At 39.5% G+C, this 23,321-nt stretch overlaps 1 protein-coding gene across 1 annotated transcript in view; it reads right to left on the bottom strand.

The window, feature by feature from the left end:
* The window catches only part of LRP2 (LDL receptor related protein 2), a 129,026-nt gene that overhangs the window by 34,665 nt on the left and 71,040 nt on the right, over window positions 1–23,321 (bottom strand). Inside the window, exons 34-50 of the mRNA XM_074595490.1 lie at window positions 22,684–22,793; window positions 21,149–21,326; window positions 20,584–20,797; window positions 19,862–20,101; window positions 19,538–19,726; window positions 17,494–18,414; window positions 13,908–14,073; window positions 12,902–13,060; window positions 10,458–10,747; window positions 8,938–9,141; window positions 8,308–8,550; window positions 7,096–7,221; window positions 5,478–5,597; window positions 4,508–4,639; window positions 3,365–3,566; window positions 2,609–2,904; window positions 1,535–2,051 (exon numbers count right to left, since the gene is read on the bottom strand). Coding sequence (XP_074451591.1) covers window positions 1,535–2,051; window positions 2,609–2,904; window positions 3,365–3,566; window positions 4,508–4,639; window positions 5,478–5,597; window positions 7,096–7,221; window positions 8,308–8,550; window positions 8,938–9,141; window positions 10,458–10,747; window positions 12,902–13,060; window positions 13,908–14,073; window positions 17,494–18,414; window positions 19,538–19,726; window positions 19,862–20,101; window positions 20,584–20,797; window positions 21,149–21,326; window positions 22,684–22,793 — 4,307 coding nt within the window. The remainder of the gene's footprint in view (window positions 1–1,534; window positions 2,052–2,608; window positions 2,905–3,364; window positions 3,567–4,507; window positions 4,640–5,477; window positions 5,598–7,095; window positions 7,222–8,307; window positions 8,551–8,937; window positions 9,142–10,457; window positions 10,748–12,901; window positions 13,061–13,907; window positions 14,074–17,493; window positions 18,415–19,537; window positions 19,727–19,861; window positions 20,102–20,583; window positions 20,798–21,148; window positions 21,327–22,683; window positions 22,794–23,321) is intronic.

The following is a 23,321-nucleotide window of genomic DNA, read 5'->3' as shown; positions in this document are numbered from 1 at the left end:
TCAAACAGATAGAACAGTTGCCAGGTTCTCCTTTGAAAATTCCTAATTAGTTTGATGGCCTAATTTAAACTTCACCTAGAATTTTATAACACTTCTATTGCTTTGTCTAGGAATTATACCCAACTGTAATCAAAGAAACCATGCAAGCTGAAGCGATGATTTTTAAAAGCCTGCAACAAAACAAAGCGTTTAATTTAACTAAAACTACAGCAGGCTACTTCTTTGAAATTGTCTGCAAAGCTGGTCAGCTCCAGTGTCCACAGGATCATTCCAGAAACAGTCTGACAGACACAGTCTGTCTACATCACCATGAGCAGTACCATTCCCAGCAGGGAGGAGGAGAAGGTAGTCTTCCCCAGCCTGCACCTCATGGCATCCTCCAGGCCTCTCCCTGTACTGAAAGTGAGCAGAAAACCTCATCTACCATTGTGTTGTCCTTGCCTTTCTGAAACATCTAAACGAAAACTGACTGAAGACATAACTAATGGTAGCTGTAATAATTCAGCAACTGTGTTAGTAATGGAGCAGTAGGGCCGCTGTAACTAAAATTAGGCTTTTCCTTCCTCACCTCTCCATGAATCATAAAGCATTTGGACTGCTGGCAACATCAATTATCATCAGGTTTAGAGACAAAGTTGTTTAAAAATAAAAATGATTATATTGACATATCCATATAAACACTCTCATACAAGTTCCAAATGCGACTTTTTGAACCATTCTCATTATCTCATTATTTTGCAGAGTCTGATCCATGATGTTTAAACTTTTCATACTGATAATACTGCACTCAGAAAGCAAAACCTGATGAAACACAGCTGAAAACGCTGTCAGAGAGCACCACCTAACAGAGTTTCTGTGGGAGTAAGACAGACTACTTTTTGACACATAGCAGGCAATTAAAAAATGACCATAATGCAAAGTGCTTTCCAATTAGCTCACCCTCATACTGCTCTTCTTACAGCAAATGATGTGGATCATGTTGTCAGACTGTCAGTTTAAGATGCATTTTTGAACAGCAAAAGAAACATGCTCTTCACATTGGTACGGGAGCTAAATTTCATTGATGTTTATTATTACTTACTTCATTGGTATCTAGTTACCTATTGTTACGTATCGCTCCTGCGCAGAGTTAAGCCTGCATCCCAACCCCAACAACTGCTAGCAAAGGAATAAATAGCCTAAGCTCAGAATCCCTGCCCTTTAGCCACACGTAACATCCCAGCTGCCTGCATGCCTAGACAGCTCATTAATGGTTTCCTAACAAGTTTTTCCCAAGGGTCATACGCACTGCTTTATTACTGATTTGAGAGCAACTGTGATATAAACTCAGTATACTAGTTATGAGAGCAATTAAAGAAAAGTGTTATGTAATGTATTAGCTGCTGATAAACAATTCCTGAGCAGTTGTATAAGACTGCATCCACAATCCAAAACTATTTCAGCACTCATCGGGAATTTCATATGAAGTGGGAGAAAAACCCCTCACGCAACATTTCCTTAGTAGCCTAGAAAGACAGAAAACGTATTTTCTTACCTGCCAACCCAGTCAACAGCGATACCTTCCCCGTTGGGCACATCATCACTTATCACTGCCTCCTTATTTGTTCCATTTAGGAACATTCGTTCAATGACCTTCCTCCCCACATCAATCCAGTATAACCTCTTTTCCACCCTGTCAAAGTCCAGTGCCACCACATTTCTCAGTCCTTGCAAAATGAGAGAGTAAGACTGGCCATCTGCTGTGAGATTTCTCAGATAGTAACGGTTGCTAAAAATAAGGTATGGGGAGATATTACTATTTTGCCGGCAACTTTTTCCGTCAGGCTCCCGGATATAGCCTGGGGCACACTTACAGATGTAGGAGCCAGCTGTGTTCTCACAAATCTGGCTACATACTGATGGAGTTTCATTGCACTCATCAATATCATCACAAGTCCGTTTATCAGACATAAGTTTGTATCCGGGATGACAAGAACAGTAGAAACTTGTCTGTGTGTCTGTACAGTCATGATCACATCCACTGATTGAAGAGTCACTGCATTCATTCACACCTGGGGAAGGAACGGAGTTCTATTCAAGGAACTGGCTCGCAGAGAAAACAGTGCAGTCACTTTCCAACATACTCTCTCTGTCTCTTTCTCCCCACTACCCCCTGAAAACACTGAATATGAGTCTGGGCTGCTGTAAAAGAAAGGAGCAAGGAAAAGAATCTAATCTAATCTAAAATCTTTCTAGCACATTTGAGGCCTGTCACCAAACACACTGAGTGCAAAATATACACTTACGAATGTGTATTTTGGAAATGTAAGGGCAATACATAACAATGTATAAACTATATTTAGTTTTCAGCTATTATATACTGTTAAAACAGTACTGTTTTAACAGTATGTAATATTATATTACTTATTATATAGTGTTAAAACAGTATATAATAAGTATGACTTAATTAAAAGAAAAAATTATACCTGTAGATTTCTTATAATCCTTCTGAGACACAACCATGGAACAGATATGATTGTAATTAAGCAATTGTCTTAAGAGTTCTTTTTTGTAGAGCTGCCCGAGCATTTTAAATTAAATAAGACAGTACAAATAAATCTACACGTACCACATCCTTTTTCATCACTATTATCTAAGCAATCATCCAACCGATTGCAGACTTTAACCATTTCAATGCAGTTTCCATTGTCACATTTAAAATGATGGGGAGAGCAGGTTGCTTCTGGTGTAGTACAGAGGTGTTCCAGCTCATCAGATTCATCACCGCAGTCGTTATCCCCATCACAGATGTAGGCCTTTGAAATGCAGCGCCCATTCTGACAAGTAAACTGATGCTGTTGACACGGTTCATAGATGCATCCCCTTTCATCACTGCTGTCACCACAGTCATTCCGCCTGTCACATCTGAAGAAGAGTGAACATTTTTTTCAAATATAAGAAGGCAATTACTATCTCTAGGGCAGATAGATAGATCCACTCTCCTGATTTCCAAAGAAGGTCAGCTATTATTAGCTCCAATGGAAGAGACTTTCAGAAATCAGGGTCATATTATATAGAGTCTGATCTTGTGAATCCTGCTTGTATTCCCCACGTGCATTACAAACTGAACAGAATCACCCCAGGAGAGGTTATTAGGCACAATAAAAAGGATTAAGTGCTAATGGTGAGTACTGGGGATATTAGCATAGAAAATTCCAGGGCGTTTTCAAGTTAAAACTAATGCATGAATGCAGAGCAGATAAATCGTTTCATTGCAATATGCAGATCTACTTAACAACTAAATAGTGGTAAAAAAGGGTTTAATTAGCTCCTTCACTTTAAACAAATTTTGAGAATTTCTGCAGTGGCTCAGGTAGTTACAAACCTGTATGTGTTTCGGATGCACAAGCCATTACTACAAGTAAACTCATTTTCTGTGCAAGATCTTCGTGTGCAGTTCTGGTGTTCATCAAGTGCATCGCTGCAGTCAGCATCACCATCACAGATCCACGCCCGAGGAATGCACCTCCTGAGTGGGGGCCGATTGTTGGTGCACGTGAACTCTGCTGCTGTGCAGTTGCGGTTCGCTGAAAGAAAAGCACGTTCGCTGACACACCGAGTCATACTCCATGTATGTAAAACCCTCCACCGCCGCGCACACACACAGCCTGGATAGCCACCTGTAATCCACAGCAGAGCCATGCTCTGCCGCGCGTGCAGGGATAGACACCACTGCACCCTCTCGTATACAAAACTCACACACATCCCCACTAATTTTCACTGAGCATTGCTCTTCATAGAGGCTGGCTGGGAGCCAAAGCACTTTAGGATTCCTTAGACAATGCTGGCTTGTGCAGAACTCTGGATCTTATTGCATTCTCAGTATAAATTTTTCATGCGTTTAGCCAGACTTTTTGGGAGCTGAACAGGTATTAGGCCTAGGCTGTCTACCCCCTGCTTCCTTCAAGGTATTTTGTGCTCCAGGGAGCAAACAGAGGGGGCATCATTGCAGTTAAAAAGGGCAGGGACTGCAAGTCTATCCAGCTGCTGGTGAAAGAATCAAGGAGCAGGACCAGGCCTGGAGAACTTTCTTCCCATTGTTCACCCTCTAAACAGACACGTTTATTTTGCTCACTAATTTTTAAAGAAATTATGCTAAAACAATGTGGTTATTAATATGCACAAGATGTAGTATGTGATGATCAGGGAGTATCTCCTCTAAAGCTGCTATTGCTGCCCAGATCATACAAACAACCCAGGTTAATTCTATCTCCATTTGAACTCAACAATTCAAAGAGTAATTATAAAATTAAAATTATTTAATTTTTTTTATCAGTAAATTATTGCATTTTAATTCAATATAGTGAAAGTGAAGGTACAGGAAGAGTGTACCTCTTGCTTAACGGGCACCTTTATGGATAGAAAAATTGGCAGAAGGTGGGAGTTTGGGGGCTGCTTGGTTGTTTCCTGAAAAATGCCCGCAGGACAAATAAAGAAAGTGCAGTATCTATTTGCATTAAACACCTACCACAATTATGTCTTTGATCCTCATCACTCATATCCCCACAGTCATTATCACCATCACAGATCCACGTTGCTGGGATACATCTGCCATCATCACATCTGAACTGGTCGCTTGAACAGGTCCGCACTTGGGGCACTTAAAAACGAACACAATCACTTTGCTTGTTAAACTAACCTGCACTGCCATGAAAATCTACTGAGGAGGGTATTTTAGCACGAATCTTACAATAGTGAAATGTAAAATAAAAGCTTAAGTGTAACACAGTTAAGGTATAAGCTGCAAGACATTTTCTTAAGCTAAAGGTGCAACTCCAGCTGTGTGCAAAGTGAGCTATCAACCCTGCTCAAATCATAGAATAATCTGTTCTGCCTTGTGTTATGCCAACTTTTACAGTGAGAATAACGACTATGTTCTAATATCAATTCTCAGTGACTTTGGTTAGCCCCTTCTCTTCCTCCCTGGAGGTTACTCTACTTCTTTTCACCTTTTTCTCACTCCGCTGTTTATTACCATCAGTTTCTATTGTACATACAGGATTTGCTTATTGTAATACTCCACCTCATACTGTGTCAACAACGTTCCTCTGCATCCCACATTCTTTTTTTCCCCAAATGCAATATTGCACACACACTTCCTGTACAGCATGACATCTGCTTTTACGTCCAAAACGATACCAAAATATTTGCTACTTTTTGTCAGTTGATTCACCACCATCACAGTCTTACAAGGAGACAGGAGATTATACATTAAGACTAGTTACATTAAGAGCAACCAATTGTGGCAATTAAAAGCCTTCATATTCCATACACAGCTTTAAGACTTGAATTACTCAGTGACTCAGATATTTAGAGTCAGCGAATAAACCTCAGAAGATATTTATTTTCCACCTAGTCTGGATTCAGGCTGCTGCCTACAAGAGAAACTACTGATTTCCCATAACCCACTGTGTTGTATCTTTTGAGTGTAAACTTACCACAAGAGGCAGGTTCATCAGAGCCATCAGCACAGTCTATTCCTTGATCACAGTACCAATGAGCAGGAATACAACGTCCCGATGTACAACGAAACTCATTATTTGTGCAAGTCAGTGAGACTGGAAGAAAAAACCTACGTATGACTTCTTTCTTTCTGTTACCTTTCCAACTTGTTTTAAGTTGCTTTTGAGTCCATGTTATGCAAAAATATTACAGACCCCAAAAAAAGAAAGAGAAAAAATTATGCTAGGAAGGATGTCTTTTCATAGCCTACCTGCAAAGACTTCATTGTCCAAACCAGCTTGATCTTTGTGTGCAAAAAAATGGGCTTAATTCTCTCCTTGGGTATATGTATCAGCTAATACATAGACAGAATTTGCCCTGGAAATAGGATTGCATGCAGCAACTGTAGATATGTTCTATGTTTATACTTGATATTTGTGCACAAGAAAATGACCACAGTCCAATATACTCCGTTCTACAGTGCCCAAACCAGGCAGTATCATACTCCATGCTTTACAAGGAATCAAAATGTGCAGTAAGGAAGTAGTATCTCACGGAAGATAATGCTTTCCTTGTTCTTCTACCAATTTTTCTTCACTTGCAGGTAGGAATCTTTTCTTAACGGCAGTGAAGAACAAACTGTAACAACTGTTCCAACTAGGCATGCTGCAAATATTCCTTCTGTGTTTTGGCTGAGCCCCTTGATACTGGCATGTAGAGTGGGTTTGATAATTTCTTCATTAGTTACTGATACTTTCCTGTACCCTCTGGTGGTTTCAAGATACCAAAAAGGACACAGGCTGGCCTTTTAACTTGCTCTTCTGTGTGTCTTTAATGATGGAAATCAAAGGCAATTAACACGTTGCTCATTAATGTTTTGGGGCTTCTTTCATCTCCCATTCTCCCTTTCTCTCCCTCTTTCTTGCCCTTCACCACTTCTCAATTTAAATAAATCAGCAGTGCTGCTGGGACACAAACAGTAGAAGGGACAAAGCACACCTTTCATGAGCAGCACAAGACTCACTATGTCTGTGTATATAACCACATATTTTTGACATATAGGGGTCCATAGATAAAAGTGGCCATGTTCTGGCTAGAAAAATTGAACCATATTTTAGAAAAAATGTGGCATAGTTAATTCAAGGCAGGTACCTTTAGGAAAACTAGTGAAAGCAAAAATAATCCACTCAGGAAATATTAAAAATAAATCATTATCTGAAAATATCCATTATGTTTTACAAACTGATCCAAAACATTTTATACGGGAAAAGTACTACCTAACTACTATGGTTTTGTATATATTGTGTACTTTTTAAAAATTTTATTTTATTATTATTTCACTATTTATTAATATTTTCATTAAAGGAGTTTAGTTCTTTTTCTAAACTCATAAATCTCCTTATCTTTTCCTCTCCTCTGTTTGGAGAGAGATGGGGGTAGGGGACATGTGTCATTCTGATTGGCCAAGCCGGCCAAAACCACAACAATACCTTATAACTCTTCACTATTACAAGAGTAGGTGTTTTGAGAACAGTTGGAGTTATGTCAAAGGTAAAGAGCAGTGGAATAAATCACGGAAGTACAAGAAAAGTAACTGAGGCCCTATTAACTTACCACAGTGAGTAGGGCTCTCATCACTCATATCTCCACAGTCGTTATCACCATCACACAAATACGTTCGAGGAATGCAAATATTTGTACTTTGACATTTTGTAAAACCAGACTGGCAAGTGCGCTCCGCTTTAAGGAGGGAGGGAAAAAAGGCAAAAGTTCTTTAGAGCTTTTTTTAAACACCATTTTGCTGTATCGCATTGAAAGATATACAATATTGTTAACAAGAGTCCCGTGTCACTCACTTGCTAAAGTGCACTTATACTTCTTATGCTATATGGAAACAATTAGACAATTGCTTTTATTGACAAAAGCCTGACAAAAACATGATCAAAGAAACACACGCCAATACTTGGGGGTAAGGGAATGTAAATTGACATGTATTCACACTGTAATACCTGCATTTGCAGCCAGCTGGTACTCTATGAATCACCAGACCAACTACAAACGACTAATAGACCAGGAATGTCAAATATTTAGATTTCACTGAGAATAAAAAAATTGTCACAAATGATGTTTTTTAAAAAAAATTAAAATCAGTGTGCACACAAAAATGTATAAAAAAAATAATTCTCTAAATATATTTTCATCGATTTCTCTAACTCCAGATATAAATTTCCACTGAAGAATGTAATTTTAGTGCAAAGACATGATTAGTTTGATTAACTGCAATAGTAGTTGATACTGAACTAATCACAGTTTACATCTTAAGGAAAACAAACATAATTAATAACTTTTTGAGAGCTATAAGGTATATAATTTTAAACAGAATAAATATAAACTCTGTCTGTATAAGAGTCACAATATAGGCTCCTGATGATTAAATCTAGTGTACTTAGCGTGACACAAAGTGAAAACTCACTGTCAAACTCCAGGCTAATCCTGCAAAAATATAAACCCTGCATCCAGTTCATCTGAAATAATCTTTTTGAAATCCGTGGGATTACTGACAAGACCTAACATTAAGCACTGCATGAGCACTTGTGGCCTCCAGGCAGACTACTTAAAATAATAGTTATGTAATATCTTAGTGTACTCGGGAATATCTTTTAACAATTCTACTTGCTTCAAAAAAGCAGAATCTGTAATGTAAATAAAGAAATCTTTTATCCTCTGGTGATTTTGTCGTAATTCTTCATACACAAACACGTTTGCCTCTTCTTTGGTCTAAAGAGTCAGACTCAAATAGGCACTAGGTAATTAGGATAAACTTACGGCAATTCCTCTCATCTGATGTGCCATTATCGTAACAGTTGTTTACTCCATTGCAGACATACTGAAGAGCTATACACCTTCCGTTATTGCAAGTAAATTCTGTGTGGGCGTCACAAGTTCGGAACAAGCAGCCAACCTCATCACTGTTATCTCCACAGTCATTGTAGTGATCACAGCGGTAATGATAGGGTACGCATCGCCCATTACCACAGGTAAAAGCTGTTGGCTGACAAGTATGGAAAGCTGCAGGAAATAAATAAATAAATAAATTTTAAAAAATATTTATATATGGATAAAATGTAATCTAAGTTCTCTGACAAAGTAACAAGTAAAATCACAATATTTTTACCTGCCAGGGCAAACACAGCTGCAAAACGGACTGCATGAAAAGTAAAATACATATTTGAATTAAACAAAGTAGAGATTGGCTATACATGATAAAAATTCAAGTGCTTTTGGATTCTAAAGATCAGTAGTCATTCAGACCTCAAGTCTATGAGCAAGCAAGGGATCCTTTCCAAACTACAGCCATCAGATCCATTACCGTAAAGCCATAAAAGTGATAGAGAATACAGTACAGGCAAGACAGAGTATGCATCACTTTCTCATGCAGTTATTTTAAATGCTTACCACACACACTTTCCAACTCATCACTGCCATCACCACAATCATTGTCATTGTCGCATTTCCATCGCTCAGAGATACATTGCCCATTAAGACATGTGAAGAAACCAGTGTCACACCTGGTACCGTTATCCACAATACAGTGCTTGTTATTATTGGCTAAATACCAGCGACCTTCAGAGGGGCACTGACATTCTGCACCAGCTGGACCTAAATTTATATTTGACAGTTTAAAAAATAAAAATAAAAAGGAGACAAAAAAGTGAAACAAATTTAACATTGATGCTTTAGATAGGGTTCCATGAAACTGTTCACAGCTGTAACACTGGAAAAGGCAATGAAAAATTCTCATAACTCCTGTAACATCTATCTGCTTAAATAGAAGTGTGGTGACTTAGCCAGATTTTTATCTCAGTTAAGCACATGCAAGCCCATTAAAACTCACAAGAGCTGTTCCAGAGTTCCCTAGAAGAACTGAGATCAGAACTTGGAGTATTTTAATATTTTCTTGTTGTCCAAATAGTTTTTGGGTGGCAGCAAGATGGCATCTGATACTTTCAAATATCAGAGCTGCACCAGCTGAGGCTCTGTCCCTTGAAATCAAAACAGGGTTTTCAAAAATCCTTGCACTAGACTAAGCGTTCTTCTCAAAAATCAAAGAAAAGTTTGAGGTGTTTTCAGGCAAGATGTATTTTTAAGGGTCTTTAAGATGCTTAAAAGCAAGCAGGAACTGAATGAGTTCTTGAAAGTCAAGGATCATAACTTCCAAAAATCCACAATACACAAAATAGCTTTGTAACAGGTATGGTCTTTGGGGTATACTACCATTCTGGTTTCCTGGCCATCTGGACTGGTGAGCTGTTGGATCATTTCGATTCTCTCCTTACACATGCACAAGGAGAGATACAAGATGGAATACATATGTCACTCAGGTCTCACCCCCATACGCAACTGATATACAGAGCATGTTTCTGGAGTCCGTGACTCAAAAGGACACCTACTGCACAGTGTAGATAGAAATCAATTTGTGCTATCTTCTTAGTAATTGTCCAACATTTAAAATAAGGCAGTAGAAACATTTATTTTGGAAATCAATCATTAGGGAAAGACTTTGTAATATCATGTGATAAAGAAATAGTGACCATAATGAATTTTTAAATATGTGGTAGGGAACATCTGTTCAGTATACAGAGCATTAGTATGTATTCCTAAGGTAACTATATGCTGCGGAGCTCACTTCATGTCTCATCCCAGAGGTAAAAAAGTCAAAACCCCAGAAAATAATGTTTAGAGAAACCCATAATTTTTGTTTGTGAGGATTCTCAGACACAATCTTCAGATGTATTGGCGAAATAACATAACCTTGAATAGCAATTGTTTTGATTACATTTATAAATAAAATAAATATTAAACATTTAGGAACACTAAGAGATATTTCAGCTGTCCCCATGTGGTTAAAATTGTTATACTATGAACTCTAATACAGGCAACCTAATAGCTTATAGTCATGAAGCATGACAGCTTACCTGGTGCACAGATGTGACTGCAGCCACCATTGAACTGGTTGCAAGGGTTGGTACACTGCTGCTGCTTACTTTTTGCCCAGACATGAATATCCATTGGTCTTTGTGGAAGATTCATGATCATCACCATTTGATCTGAACCATCATACTTATTAGCTCGGTAAATGCTTCGTGTGTTCCAGTCTGTCCAATATATGTGCTGATCAAACAATGTCATTGCAAATGGATGCAAAGCAGTGCTAACAATTACCTCACGATTTGTACCAGTGAGAGAGCATCGCTCAATCTTCTGCCTAAAATAACAAAGAAATGATATCATCTTAAAAGAAAGAACCTACACATAAAGCAATGCCCAAACTAGTCCGGCAACTAGTATCCTCCATTTCAGTAATGTGCACCAATATGTAGGGTGCTGTTATGAATTAAAAATCTCCAGTTTCTCAATCTGTGGCTTCAATAGTGATGCAGAGTAGCGGCTCTGTAATACTGACACAATAATGTAGTGGAAATAATTGGACTGAAGATTGAAATGTTTCAACAACTACGCTACTGAGACCTAAAACGAATGCAAAACTTCATGAGAGAATACACTTTTGGAATGGGTATGATGTTAATGACTTTTTTTACTAGGAGAACCTCCACCCTTCGGTTCAAGCCACCAAAAGAGTTCTCACAGAAACACAGAAATGCTCCAACAACTTAGCAGTAGCAGGAAGAAAATCACTTGAAATTATTTTATCCAACCCCAAAGCAACTGTATGTTTAAGTCTCTGCTAGAGATAAAATTTAATTATTACCTATTGTATTTAAGGCATTTACTAGACTACCAGTGTGGGTTGAATAAGAATGGAAATGTCCAATGAGAGAAAATGAGCAGATAAGAAATTTCTTAACAAGCTGCACAGCTTGTCTCCTTTGTCATCACTAGTAGGAAGGAAAAAGCTGCATTTCATATAAGCAGACGAAGAAACAGAATTCTAGTAATTATTACAAGAAAATAATAATAGGTGGACCCTTTATAATGCAAAAGCTTTAACGTGAAAGAACAGTTGTCGGAAAAGTGCAGAAAGGCACTTTTCTATGAAATTACTCTTCTAGAAAAGAAAAGAAGCTCAAAAGCAACTCTCCAGCAACACAAGCTCAGGTAATTTCCCCCTTTCGTGCCACAGGGAACTTTTTAGGGAAAGCTGTGTACATAGTTCCCAAGTGTCAGTATGCCATCTGGTGAGGGATTCTTACTATGTTTCATGCAGCAACTGTGAAGATATGAGAATAGAACAGCACACAACTATCACAAATGTTCTATCTACTTGAGATGTATCTCAAGACTTGTGTGTGTGCCCTATGGTATCACAATACTTACAAGCCAACAGGAGGGTCTAGCAGAAAAGAACAGAAACACTATTTTAGCAAAAGAGGGATAGCACCTTTGGGAGACTAGCATAAGCACGAGTTAAAATGGAGAAGAATATACAGCTCACCTTTGTGTTCCCTTCGTGCATTCAGAACTAAGAAGCGCTGTCATTTTTGAATGTCTGGTCTTCATATCTTAACCCATGCTGGTATCTGTCCCTCTGAAGGGGTAAAGGCCCTCCCCATAAAAGTCAGAATAAAGACTTCATGCCGTTTAAGCATATGCTCCCCTACCTTCATCAACTAGAGTTTGAAAGAGAAAAGAGGATGTCTCATTTGACATCCTACATTCCCCTTAAAACAGAAGATCCCATTACAGGTGCCCTGCCGTCCTGCACACAGATGAATCCAAATAAGAATGCCTTCCTACCAGAAGATCCAATAGAGGCACAGACCATAAGAGTTATTACATTACGGACATCACTCTTCTGTCACAGCAAAGGAGAAGTCTGCAAAAGAACTGCTGTGCTGAAGGAACCAGAGGGGAAAGGTCCGATTGGTGCAATGATTTCCCTGAGACCATGGGTGAATTTGAGTGGATACAAACTAAATTATCTTTAAAAACTTTCCTGCTGATGGCAGAAATACTGGGGGCATAAATTGAAGAGTGGAATCCTGTCTGGTAGGTAACAGCAAGGACATCATGCCAAATTCCACAGGTGATAAGCATTAACTATGAGCAAGGAATGATGAAAATGTGCACTAGGATTGTATCTGTTACAGAAGATGCTTTTTTTGTTAGAGAAGTCCTGAGTTGCACCTAAGATGAACAAACTGCCAGCAGTTACAGATGCCATGAAGCAGCGGACTAAATCTACACTGTGGCATACCAAAATTTCTTATTGCACAGTAGTTCCACATCAATATCAAGACTTGACATTGTGTTGTTATTAAGTAACTCTTAACATTCTATAATACAAAGTACCAAATTCAAGAAATGGTGAAAAACAGTTTAAAAAATCAGGAAAAATAAATGATAGATCTATTAAAAAATTATCCGAATGTAAACCAACAAGCGTGTTATCAATACATACAGATTTGCATCAGCCCAGTATAGCTGCTGTTCTTCATAGTCCAGGGTAAGTCCATTTGGCCATACCAAATTGGTGCTCACAATAGGTGTTCTGAAGTTTCCTCCAAGCGTAGCTCGTTCTATCTTCGCATTTGTACTCCAGTCAGTCCAGTACATATACCTGTCAATAACATGATTACGAGGTTATATTTTCAGTAAATAAAGCTCACAAAGCTCTTATCTGCTTCAAAGGATTTCCACTCTGGTGTCCCTCACTGAAGTGCGCAGTGCAAAACTAACGGAGAAGAACTTCTTTCTCTATTTTGGCGCACATTGACAAGGGAATCTTCTAACAGGGATCACTGGGGTCCACTGGAGCGAACTTCAGAAAAGTTTTTCCAGTTCCTATGAGAATTCAGTAAAGTCAATTAATCTCTTTCTTATCTTTTTTCATTTGAAATACAGTACAATTAGTAATGAAATCAGAAATACAGTATAACACTGTAATGCCCCAGCCTCTCAGGGAATGTTTTGATACTGAAACAATAATTCTTCTGAGGCACTCAGGAAATACAACAGAAAAAGGAAAGATCATAAAAGACTCTGAATAGAGAGATCTCTTGGCAGTGCCACCTGATTATTATGATATGATATTCTTGAAGAAATCTTGGTTTCAACAAATACCCTTTTCCCTGCCTTACACAACAAACGGAGGATGGTTAGTTGCTTGACACAAACACCTGCTTTGAACTTTGTTCTTATTTACCCCCAGTACCTGGCCTCCACCCTCACTAAGTGAAGCCTCATGCACTACACATTCAGAAATGTTCTAAAAATCTCAGAAGAAAAATCAGATCTCTGAGGCTGAGAGCAGCTTAGAAAACTTAAACCTAAGGAGTTAGATCTAGGATGGTTATGCTCAGCTGGAACTTAGGGCTCAGAACAGGAAGTATTTGGCAGTCTTTGTTAATGTCTAAATTGCAGTTTCACCTTCAGTTAAAATAAAACATACAAAGTGCAACACATACCCTCTGCAGGGATCTAATACAACGGCTCTTGGTCGTGGAACCCGGGCAATCACTGTGCGGTTAGATCCGTCCACAGCCATTGAGCTGATAGTCTGATTGAGGTAGTCACTGTAGTAAACTCTGTTGTTGATCCAATCAAAAGCTATGCCATCTGGAGTCCCCAGGTCTTAGACACATGCAAGCAAATACACAGAAGTTCAGTACAGTTTCCTGAGATATTGCAATACTCTTTGCGTATTATAATGTGGCAACACCAAAGATCTGAAATGCCACTGGTATCAATGCAAATTTGTCCATTTAAAAAATTGAAGAACTAATACCTAGGACTCAGGCAGTCCCACGTATGCAGTAAGGTTACAAAGACCTTTTCCTCACATAGACTAGAGCATGCTAGTATTTTTGAGAACCAGAAGGCCTACCACCCCTCAAGGGTGAAAACTACATACTCAACTCCCTCTCTGAAATGCTTATACACCAATGCATGCAGCATGGGGAATAAGCAGGAAGAACTGGAGATCTGTGTGCGGTCGCAGGGCCACGATCTCATTGCAATTACTGAGATGTGGTAGGATAGCTCACATGACTGGAGCGCTGTCATGGATGGCTATGTCCTTTTTAGGAAAGACAGGCCAGCAAGGCGAGGTGGTGGAGTTGCTCTTTATGTGAGAGAGCATCTGGAACATATGGAGCTCTCCCGAGGGGCAGATGAGGAGAGAGATGAGAGCTTGTGGGTAAAGATTAAGGGCCAGGCTAATACGAGAGACACTGTTGTGGGTGTTTATTACAGGCCACCTGATCAGAAAGAGGAGGCTGGTGAGGCCTTCTACAGACAGCTGAAAGTAGCCTCGCAATCACAGGTCTTGGTTCTCATGAGGGACTTCAATCACCCTAATATCTGCTGGGAAGGCTACACAGCCAGGCATGTACAGTTCAGGAGGTTCCTCCAGTGTATTGATGATAACTTTTTGACTCAGGTGGTGGAGGAGCTAGCAAGGAGAAATGTACTACTGGACCTAGTACTGACAAACAAAGAAGGACTGGTAGATGACATTTAAGTTTGGGAGCAGCCTTGGCTGTAGTGATCATGAGAAGACAGAGTTCAGGATCATGGGTAGCATGCACAAAACAACAAGTAGGATTGCAACCTTGGACTTCAGGAGGGCTAACTTTGACCTCTTCAAGAAACTGCTTGGACACATCCCATGGCATAGGGCTCTGGAAGGTAAGGGGGCTCAAGAGAGCTGGTTGATATTGAAATACCACTTTCTCCAAGCTCAGAATCAGTGGATCCCTAAGAGCCAGAAATCAGGCAAGGGAAGCAGCAGACTTGCATGGTTGAACAGGGAGATTCTGAAAAAGCTCAAATGGAAGAAGGAAATTTACAGCACGTGGAAGAAGGGACTGACCACGTGGGAAGATTACAAGAATGCTGTCAGAGTATGCAGGGATGAAATGAGGAAAGCCAAGGCCTCCTTGGAATTAAACCTGGATGCCAAGGTCAACAGGAAGGGTTTCTTCAAGTATATCATAGACAAAAGGAAATCTAAAGAAAATGTGGGCCCCGCTGTTGAATGATACAGGAGCCATGGTGACAGAGGATACAGAGAAGGCAAAGTTACTAAATGCCACCTTTGCTTTGGTCTTTACTGCTCAGACCAGCCCTCAGGAGTCCCAGACTTTGGAGAAAGTAACAGGGAAAGTCTGAACAAAGGAAGACTTCCCCTTGGTTGAGGAGGATCAAGTTAGAGATCAGTTAAGTAAAATGGATATCCACAGGTCCATGTGCCCTGATGGGATGCACCTGAGAGCACTGAGGGAGCGGTCAGAAATCATTGCTGGGCTGCTCTCCATCTTCAAAAGGTCCTGGAGAACAGGAGAGGTGCCTGAGGACTGGAGGAAAGCCAATGTCACTCCAGTCTTCAAAAAGACCAAGAAGGAAGACCCAGGAAACTACAGGCCAGTCAGCCTCACCTCCACCCCTGGAAAGATGATGGAACAGCTTGTTCTGGGTGTCATCTCAAAGCATGTGGAGGAAAAGAAAGCTACCAGAAGTAGTCAACACGGATTCACCAAGGGGAAATCCTGTCTGACTAATCTGATAGCCTTCTACAGTGGCATGACTGGATCAATAGATGAGGGGAGGGCAGTGGATGTTGTCTACCTTGACTTCAGCAAGGCTTTTGACACGGTCTCCCACAGCATTCTCATAAGGAAGCTTAGGAAGCATGGGTTAGATGAATGGACAGTGGGGTGGATTGAAAACTGGTTGAAAGACAGAGCTCAGAGGGTCATGATTAGGGGCACAGAGTCTAGTTGGAGGTCAGTAACAAGTGGTGTTCCCCAGGGGTCAGTACTGGGCCCAGTCCTCTTCAATATATTCATCAATGATATGGATGAAGGGATAGAGTGCACCCTCAGCAAGTTTGCTGATGATACAAAGCTGGGAGGAGTGGCTGACACACCAGAAGGCTGAGCCGCCATACAGAGAGACCTGGACAGGCTGGAGAGTTGGGCGGAGAGAAACCTTATGAAATTCAACCAGGGCAAGTGTAGGGTGCTGCACCTGGGCAGGAATAACCTGGGAGTCCTGGTGGACAACAGGATGACCATGAGACAGCAATGTGCCCTTGTGGCCAAGAAGGCCAATGGCATCCTGGGCTGCATCAAGAGGAGTGTGGCCAGCAGGTGGAGGAAGGTCATCCTCCTCCTCTGCTCTGCCCTGGTGAGACCACATCTGCAGTACTGGGTCCAGTTCTGGGCTCCCCAGTTCAAGAGGGACAGGGAACTGCTGGAGAGGGGACAGCAAAGGGCTACCAAGATGATTAGGGGACTGGAACATCTCTCTTATGAAGAAAGGCTGCGGGATTTGGGCCTTTTTAGTCTGGAAAAAAGAAGACTGAGGGGGCATCTTATCAATGCTTATAAATACTTAAAGGGTGGGTGTCAGGAGGATGGGGCCAGGCTCTTTTCAGTGGTGCGCAGTGACAGGACAACAGGTAACGGGCACAAACTTGAACATAGGAAGTTCCATCTCAACATGAGGAGGAACTTCTTTTCTTTGAGGGTGGCAGAGTACTGGAACAAGCTGCCCAGAGAGGTGGTGGAGTCTCCATCTCTGTAGACATTCAAAACCCACCTGGACACATTCCTGTGCAACCTGTTCTAGGTGACCCTGCTCTGGCAGGGGGGTTGGACTAGATGATCGTCAGAGGTCCCTTCCAACCCTTATTATTCCGTGATTCTGTGACCTAAGTTCTGGCTGCTATTCTCCAAGTAGCAGGAATCATCCCTCACTCCACAATATTAATTTACTCTATATAATTTTAATTCATTACGTATGATTTTGTCTATATCATAATATTTAAACAATTTTATATTTCCATTTAATTGTGATCAAGATGAAATAACAATCTTAGAAGAGGAAAAAAATGAGGAAGAAGAGTCAAAAGGAGCATTTCATCAGATATCTTAACTAAATAGTCTACCTTGACCATTAGTATAAAAATACCTGGTGAGCTAGTGCTAGGTGCTGCAGTCCATTTTTTTCAATATCCAATTACTTTGTATCACATTTCAGTGCACTTACCAGATGCAACTACTGTTGGAGAGCCAACTCCTGAGTAAATACTAACAAAACTGATTCTTCCTGTCCCTGAAGGATAACTTTGTGTAAAATATATTCGGTTGTTTATGCTGTCAAAATCCAGGGCTACTGCAGTTCTTAGCACATTGACTGTGCGGAAGGGAGGACTGTGATTTTCAGGATCGAGGTGGATACTTCTGAGGGCATTCTCAAGAGCAAAAATCAGGTAATCATCAGTTGAAATAGAACATCTCTTGCCGTCACTGCCCAGTGTTCCAAAGGCACAACCACATTTGGGCGTCTGCGTGTCAGGCAGGGCAAAACACAGATGAGAACAGCCTCCGTTGTTGTCCAGACAAGGATTGTTATTAACATCAAGGGGTGAACGTGACTGGAAATTACTGTTGTAAATGGTTACATCCCTTAGCCAATTAATGTTGTCTCGTATTACTGTTGGCTGATCAGTATTGCCTGGCTCCTTGCTGGCTTGGAAGACTTTTTTCAGGTTCCGATCCACCCAGATCATAGAATTTCCAAAGACAGTGATACCATACGGAGTTGGATAGCGGCTGCCATAACGCACAATTTCAACATCACCACCATCAGGCTGAATTCTTGCAATCATATCTAAGGAATCATCCACCCAGTAAATGTAGCCATTGCTGTGATCTATGGCCAACCCACGCGGTGTGACGATGCCCTCAGACACAAGAACTGTTCTGTTGGTGCAGTCAAGAAATGCACGTTCAATCTTTGGATTTTGCCCATAATCTGCCCAGAACAGATATCTGTTTTTTGGGTCGACTACTATGTGCCTTGGCATATCTATGGTAGTTTTAAGCAGAACGCGGCGATAAGTTGTGTTTAAACGCAAAACTTCTATAAAAGTCTCTGTCAGGAATGCATTTGTAAAATAAAGATTTCCTGTATTTAAAGAAGAAAAAAACAAAACAAAACAAAGCAGAAAAACAAAACAGGAAGTTAATATACAGCATCAATACCCGAGAAAGATGAGCTGATAAAATACTAAATCATAAAATGAATATCCATAAATATCTTAGTTGTTGGAAGCATGAAGTACTCGCCTATACTTGGAGGAACTAGAAAGACGACACCCGAACTGACAATAGTCAATTAATTCCTAAATCTTCATTGATTGCCATGGGGAAAATCAGTGGTGTAAGATCAAAAGTGCATTAACTACTAACTGTTAATCATGTGTACTTTTTTTTTTTTTTTTAATCTAAGCCTTTGGCTTGCCCTTCCATACTCTCATCCCCTCGCTTTTTACAACACACAACTGTGAAAACCATGTTATGGCACAGCACTGTATACAGTAAGTAAATTAAGTGTATACAGCAGATGATTATTCTAAAACTCATCCCAACAAACCTATCAATCAACAGAAGAACTTTTTGCAAAACATATATAGGTATAGTACGTACATATATAAAGTAAATGTATTAATGGTAATGGTCAGCTACTTAGAGCTGATGAACACTTTCTGAAGACTTAATATTTGAGTTAATCTCTAACATGTTGAAATAGGAATAGGAAGTGCAAGTGGGGAAATTAAAGTTCAAAGATAGTATTTCTTCTGCTTTCTTTACTTTTCATTATAATTTATAGGATTTGTGCACAGCAATCTGACAGTAGATGAAGATTCCTTCTTTCTTATTAACAATGTCATCAGTCAACTTTTGTGCACTCTTCTCTGGTACGTGTTGTTCACTACGGTAGTAAAGTATAGTAGTAGACTGGATAACAGCTACTTATGAATGCACAGACAGAGATCTAAGACAAATATGAACGCATCATGAGAGAAAAGGTTCTATACATGCGCTCTGACAAACTTTCATTTTTACACATATATATAAAAACATAAGAGCCACTAATTACTTTCTCTTGTTTTAAAATCAATCCATAGACACAAAAGTTAGAATCATAGGACTTCCGTTCAGTATAGTTTCCTTGGGATCCATTTATGTAAGTCTAAAATTTTACAATCTGTTAAGAATAACATTCTCCTAAATTCAGCTATGCTTACCTGCTACCCAGTCAATTGCAATGCCACGGATCCCATTTCGTCCTATTCCATTTGTAACAACATTTCTAAAATAGGAACCATCAGGTTTAATTTTACGTATTGCATTCTGAGAAGAAACTGTGCTGCTGAAGTCACACCAGTAAATGAAACCAGAAGGCATGTGAACATCCACGTGAAGTGCATTTCGTCCTGAAATATTTTGAAAAGTAATAATTAATTATCTTTGATATGAACTAACTTATTTAAAACACGTGCTATGCCAGCAAGAAATGTCAAAATATTAGGCATTATAAGATTTTTTTTCCTACTTTAATATCCACATACCTCTTCCTGCCAGTGGTACCATGGCTTCAGAGTGATCAGATGTCTCTAAACTAAATCCTTTAATTGCAGAAAGCATAGAAACAACTACAAATGAACCGTATGGGGAACAGGTTCTGTTATCAGGATTTAGCTGAAAGCCAGTAGCACAGGCACAGGAGAATAATCCCCCAGGTACAGGCAGGCAAAGCTGCTGGCAAACTCCAATATTATTACTGCAGCCATTTGAAGAACCAGCGGAATCTGTGAAAGACGCACATAGCAAGACATAAAAATGTGAACTGTATCATCACAAATTCCCATGGATATATAACCAAATTCATATACCTCACAGTATTAACAACCAGCTGAAAAAAATAAAGATCTTTGACACTGTACATTTTAGCACGCAAATGTTAGCAATGCATTTGTTGGTTTCTTCTCATCTAAGATCAATGGGGACAAGAATCAGATAAAACAGATATATAAATTTGAAGCCAAAGAAAAAAAATTTGTTAATTAGTCAATATTACAATGATTATACTTTTGTAAAACTACATGTTCCAATAGATGCCTTAACTGGATGATGGAACATCTCTTTACCAAAAGCAGGTAAAATGCTTCTGACGTTTTTCCTGAAAGTCTAATCAAACCATTTCCTTTGAAAAAGCATGCATTCTGTCTCTGAGGGAATTCAAGTTTTCACAGGTTGGATTTCCTGAAATACCTCTTTAGCAAATACTCACTGTCTCTGTAATACACACGTAGGCACTTCAGTCGTGGGACGTTATCTCTCAGTACTACTTTGTTTGCTCCAGTAGACTTGTCAACTCGTTCAATAACTTCGTAATCTCGATCAGTATAGTACAGAAAGGTATCATACACAGCAATTCCCCATGGATGAGAAAGATGAACCACCAGAGTCACACGATTTGTACCATCCACATTGCCTTTCTCAATCTAAGAAATCAGTTTAAAGCTTAATATTACATTTCTTATAATAAAAGTTCAATGTTACATTACAAAATTAAAAGGCAACATATGCTACTAAAATCTCTTCATGCATGAGATTTTTATGTACGAGGTAGGAAGGAAAGAGTCAGCATGATGCCGATAATGATTTCTGGTTTTTCATTCAAATTCTTCATATATTTTTAATGGTAATTAGTAACAACAGTTATTCAGATTTTGATCAGTCCTGCAACTCCCAGTTATAAGTAAACTAAAGTAACTGAATTACTTGTATAAACCACAGACACAGACAGATGAATAGGTAAAAAAGTAATTATTTTTAAAAAAAAAATCTCCTACCACTCCTGTGCTTGTGACAGCCCAGTACAACTTCTGTTCCTTAATGTCAATGGTAATGAACTCTACATGGTCAAGGTTGCCAGTGAAGAGGGTTTGTATGCCTGATCCATCCATGTTTGCACTGGCAATCTTTGCTGGGACTCCACTGTCAGTTCCCTGGTCTGTCCAGTACAGCTTCCTGTAACGCAGGTTATCACATCTGTTAGCAAAGCTCATGACAGAATCACTTGAGCATATGCTTAAATCCATCTCCTTTGTCAGCCAAATACTTCAGCACATGTTGAACAGAGATCACTTTGAACCAAGTCACAATGAAAAAAGAGATCTTGTTTGAAAAAAGAGAAAAAGGCTTGTTCTCTTGAAAAAGAGAAATCACAGAATCACACAATCTTCATGGTTGGAAAGGACCTTTGAGATCATCGAGTCCAACCAAACAACCTACAATCTCTGCCACTAGAGCATGCCCTGAAGCGCCACATCTAGATGTTTCTTAAACACCTCTAGGGATGGTGACTCAACCACCTCCCTGGGCAGGCTGTTCCAGTGTCTGTTCCTCTTGAAAAGGAGAACAATAGCTGTTAAATAATTTTTAGAAACCCATAACCTCCCCTGTATCATCCCACAATACTGTCATCAGGTAAACTCAGTAGCGTATTAGGACTATAACAAGAATGCAGGAGAATAATAATTCTGTTTCACAGATGGCTGCAAGGTTTCGGCAGTGAGTTTGGTTCCAATTCAGAATTAAAACTACAAGTTTAAAAAAATCTATATGAAACAGAATTCCACTATCTGGCTCTGGGGAATACGTGCACTGCTCTGGCCTCAGTTTTTAAAGAACAGCTAGGGCACGTGGCAGCCACACTCCCAAATAGGGACAAAAAGTTAGGCATCAATTCATCCGAAAGTCTGACAAGTCACCAGCAGACTTGTCTATGCTTACTGCTATGTCTACTGCTTACTACTATGGTCCTACGGAACACGGTGGGGGTTTTGTTTGTTTGTTTGTTTTCTTCTTTTCTTTTTTTTTTTTTAAAGTGCCATATTGCAATTTTGTGTGCTCTGTTGGAAAAAAAGCAAATCACAGCTCTTTTCGGAAGAAAGCAGTAAAATCATATTTAGTGTTATGCTATTTAACACGTGACATTCTTCCCATGCAGTGTGTCTTTCTACTATAGAGAGGCCTCAAGACACACATCACAAGATATTATAAAGAAAAACTTCAGAGTTCCCTTTACACTGGGTTCCCATTTTTCAGATATTTTTTTCACATTCATAATATTCTGTTATCCTTTTTAATAAAAAAATCTTACCATATAAGTATATGGTAAGTTAAGGAGAATGAACATCTATGCAACAATTTATGAAGCCATGCGATTACTTTCTAGGACTTAAAGAGTAAATAAATTCTGCACAAACATGAAAAAAAAACCCAAACCTTTCAAATCCAGGACAGAAGTTGAAGACCCTAAAAAGTAAGAAAAATGTGAAGAGTATACTCATGTGCAAAGACCACAGCAGTTTTGGAAATTTACCCTCTTGCTGGATCAACTGTCAAACCAATCGGCGTGCCAGCTCCCAGAGAGGTGCCGTCATTGGTAATCAGTGTTTTCCTGTACATTACGTCACCGTGCAGCTTCAGGACCTATGCAAACATTGAACTCATCAGAGCATGTAATGTAGAACTTACGATAGATTTTGCAAATTAAAGGAAGGAAGCCTAAATCCACAGGGAGCTGAAATTACAGAAGACACCCTCAAATACTATGAAGAAAAAGCACATTGTTCCATACTCTAACCACCTCCCTTCTCCAACGTGTACCCTGTGTGTGTACCCCTTGAATTTGCTGCTTGCAACTTAGAACCTGCCTATGTTAACAAGTAGGCATCCTAGGTATAAAAACAGTTAATCTTTCAGCTTCTATAATATCTTGAAGGTACTACAGGCTGAACAGGTTGCTGGAATGTTGATTTATAAAATATTCAATTTTATTTGTTTAAATTAGCCACCTTTTAATTTAATAGTATGTATTTATATTTTGGGACATTAATGACTGGCCTTATTCACAGTCACTACTGTATTATATATTGTTTATGCTCTGTTTTCCTACACTAAATGGCAATTTTATCCTTCACATACCATCAGATGGCTAGTCTCCAGAAAGCTACGTAA

The sequence above is a fragment of the Larus michahellis genome, chromosome 7 (genome assembly GCF_964199755.1).
Source record: "Larus michahellis chromosome 7, bLarMic1.1, whole genome shotgun sequence".
In the NCBI taxonomy this organism is placed as follows: Eukaryota; Metazoa; Chordata; class Aves; order Charadriiformes; family Laridae; genus Larus; species Larus michahellis.
The sequence above is the reverse complement of the archived record's forward strand: the minus strand, read 5'-3'. Positions and strand labels throughout refer to the sequence as shown.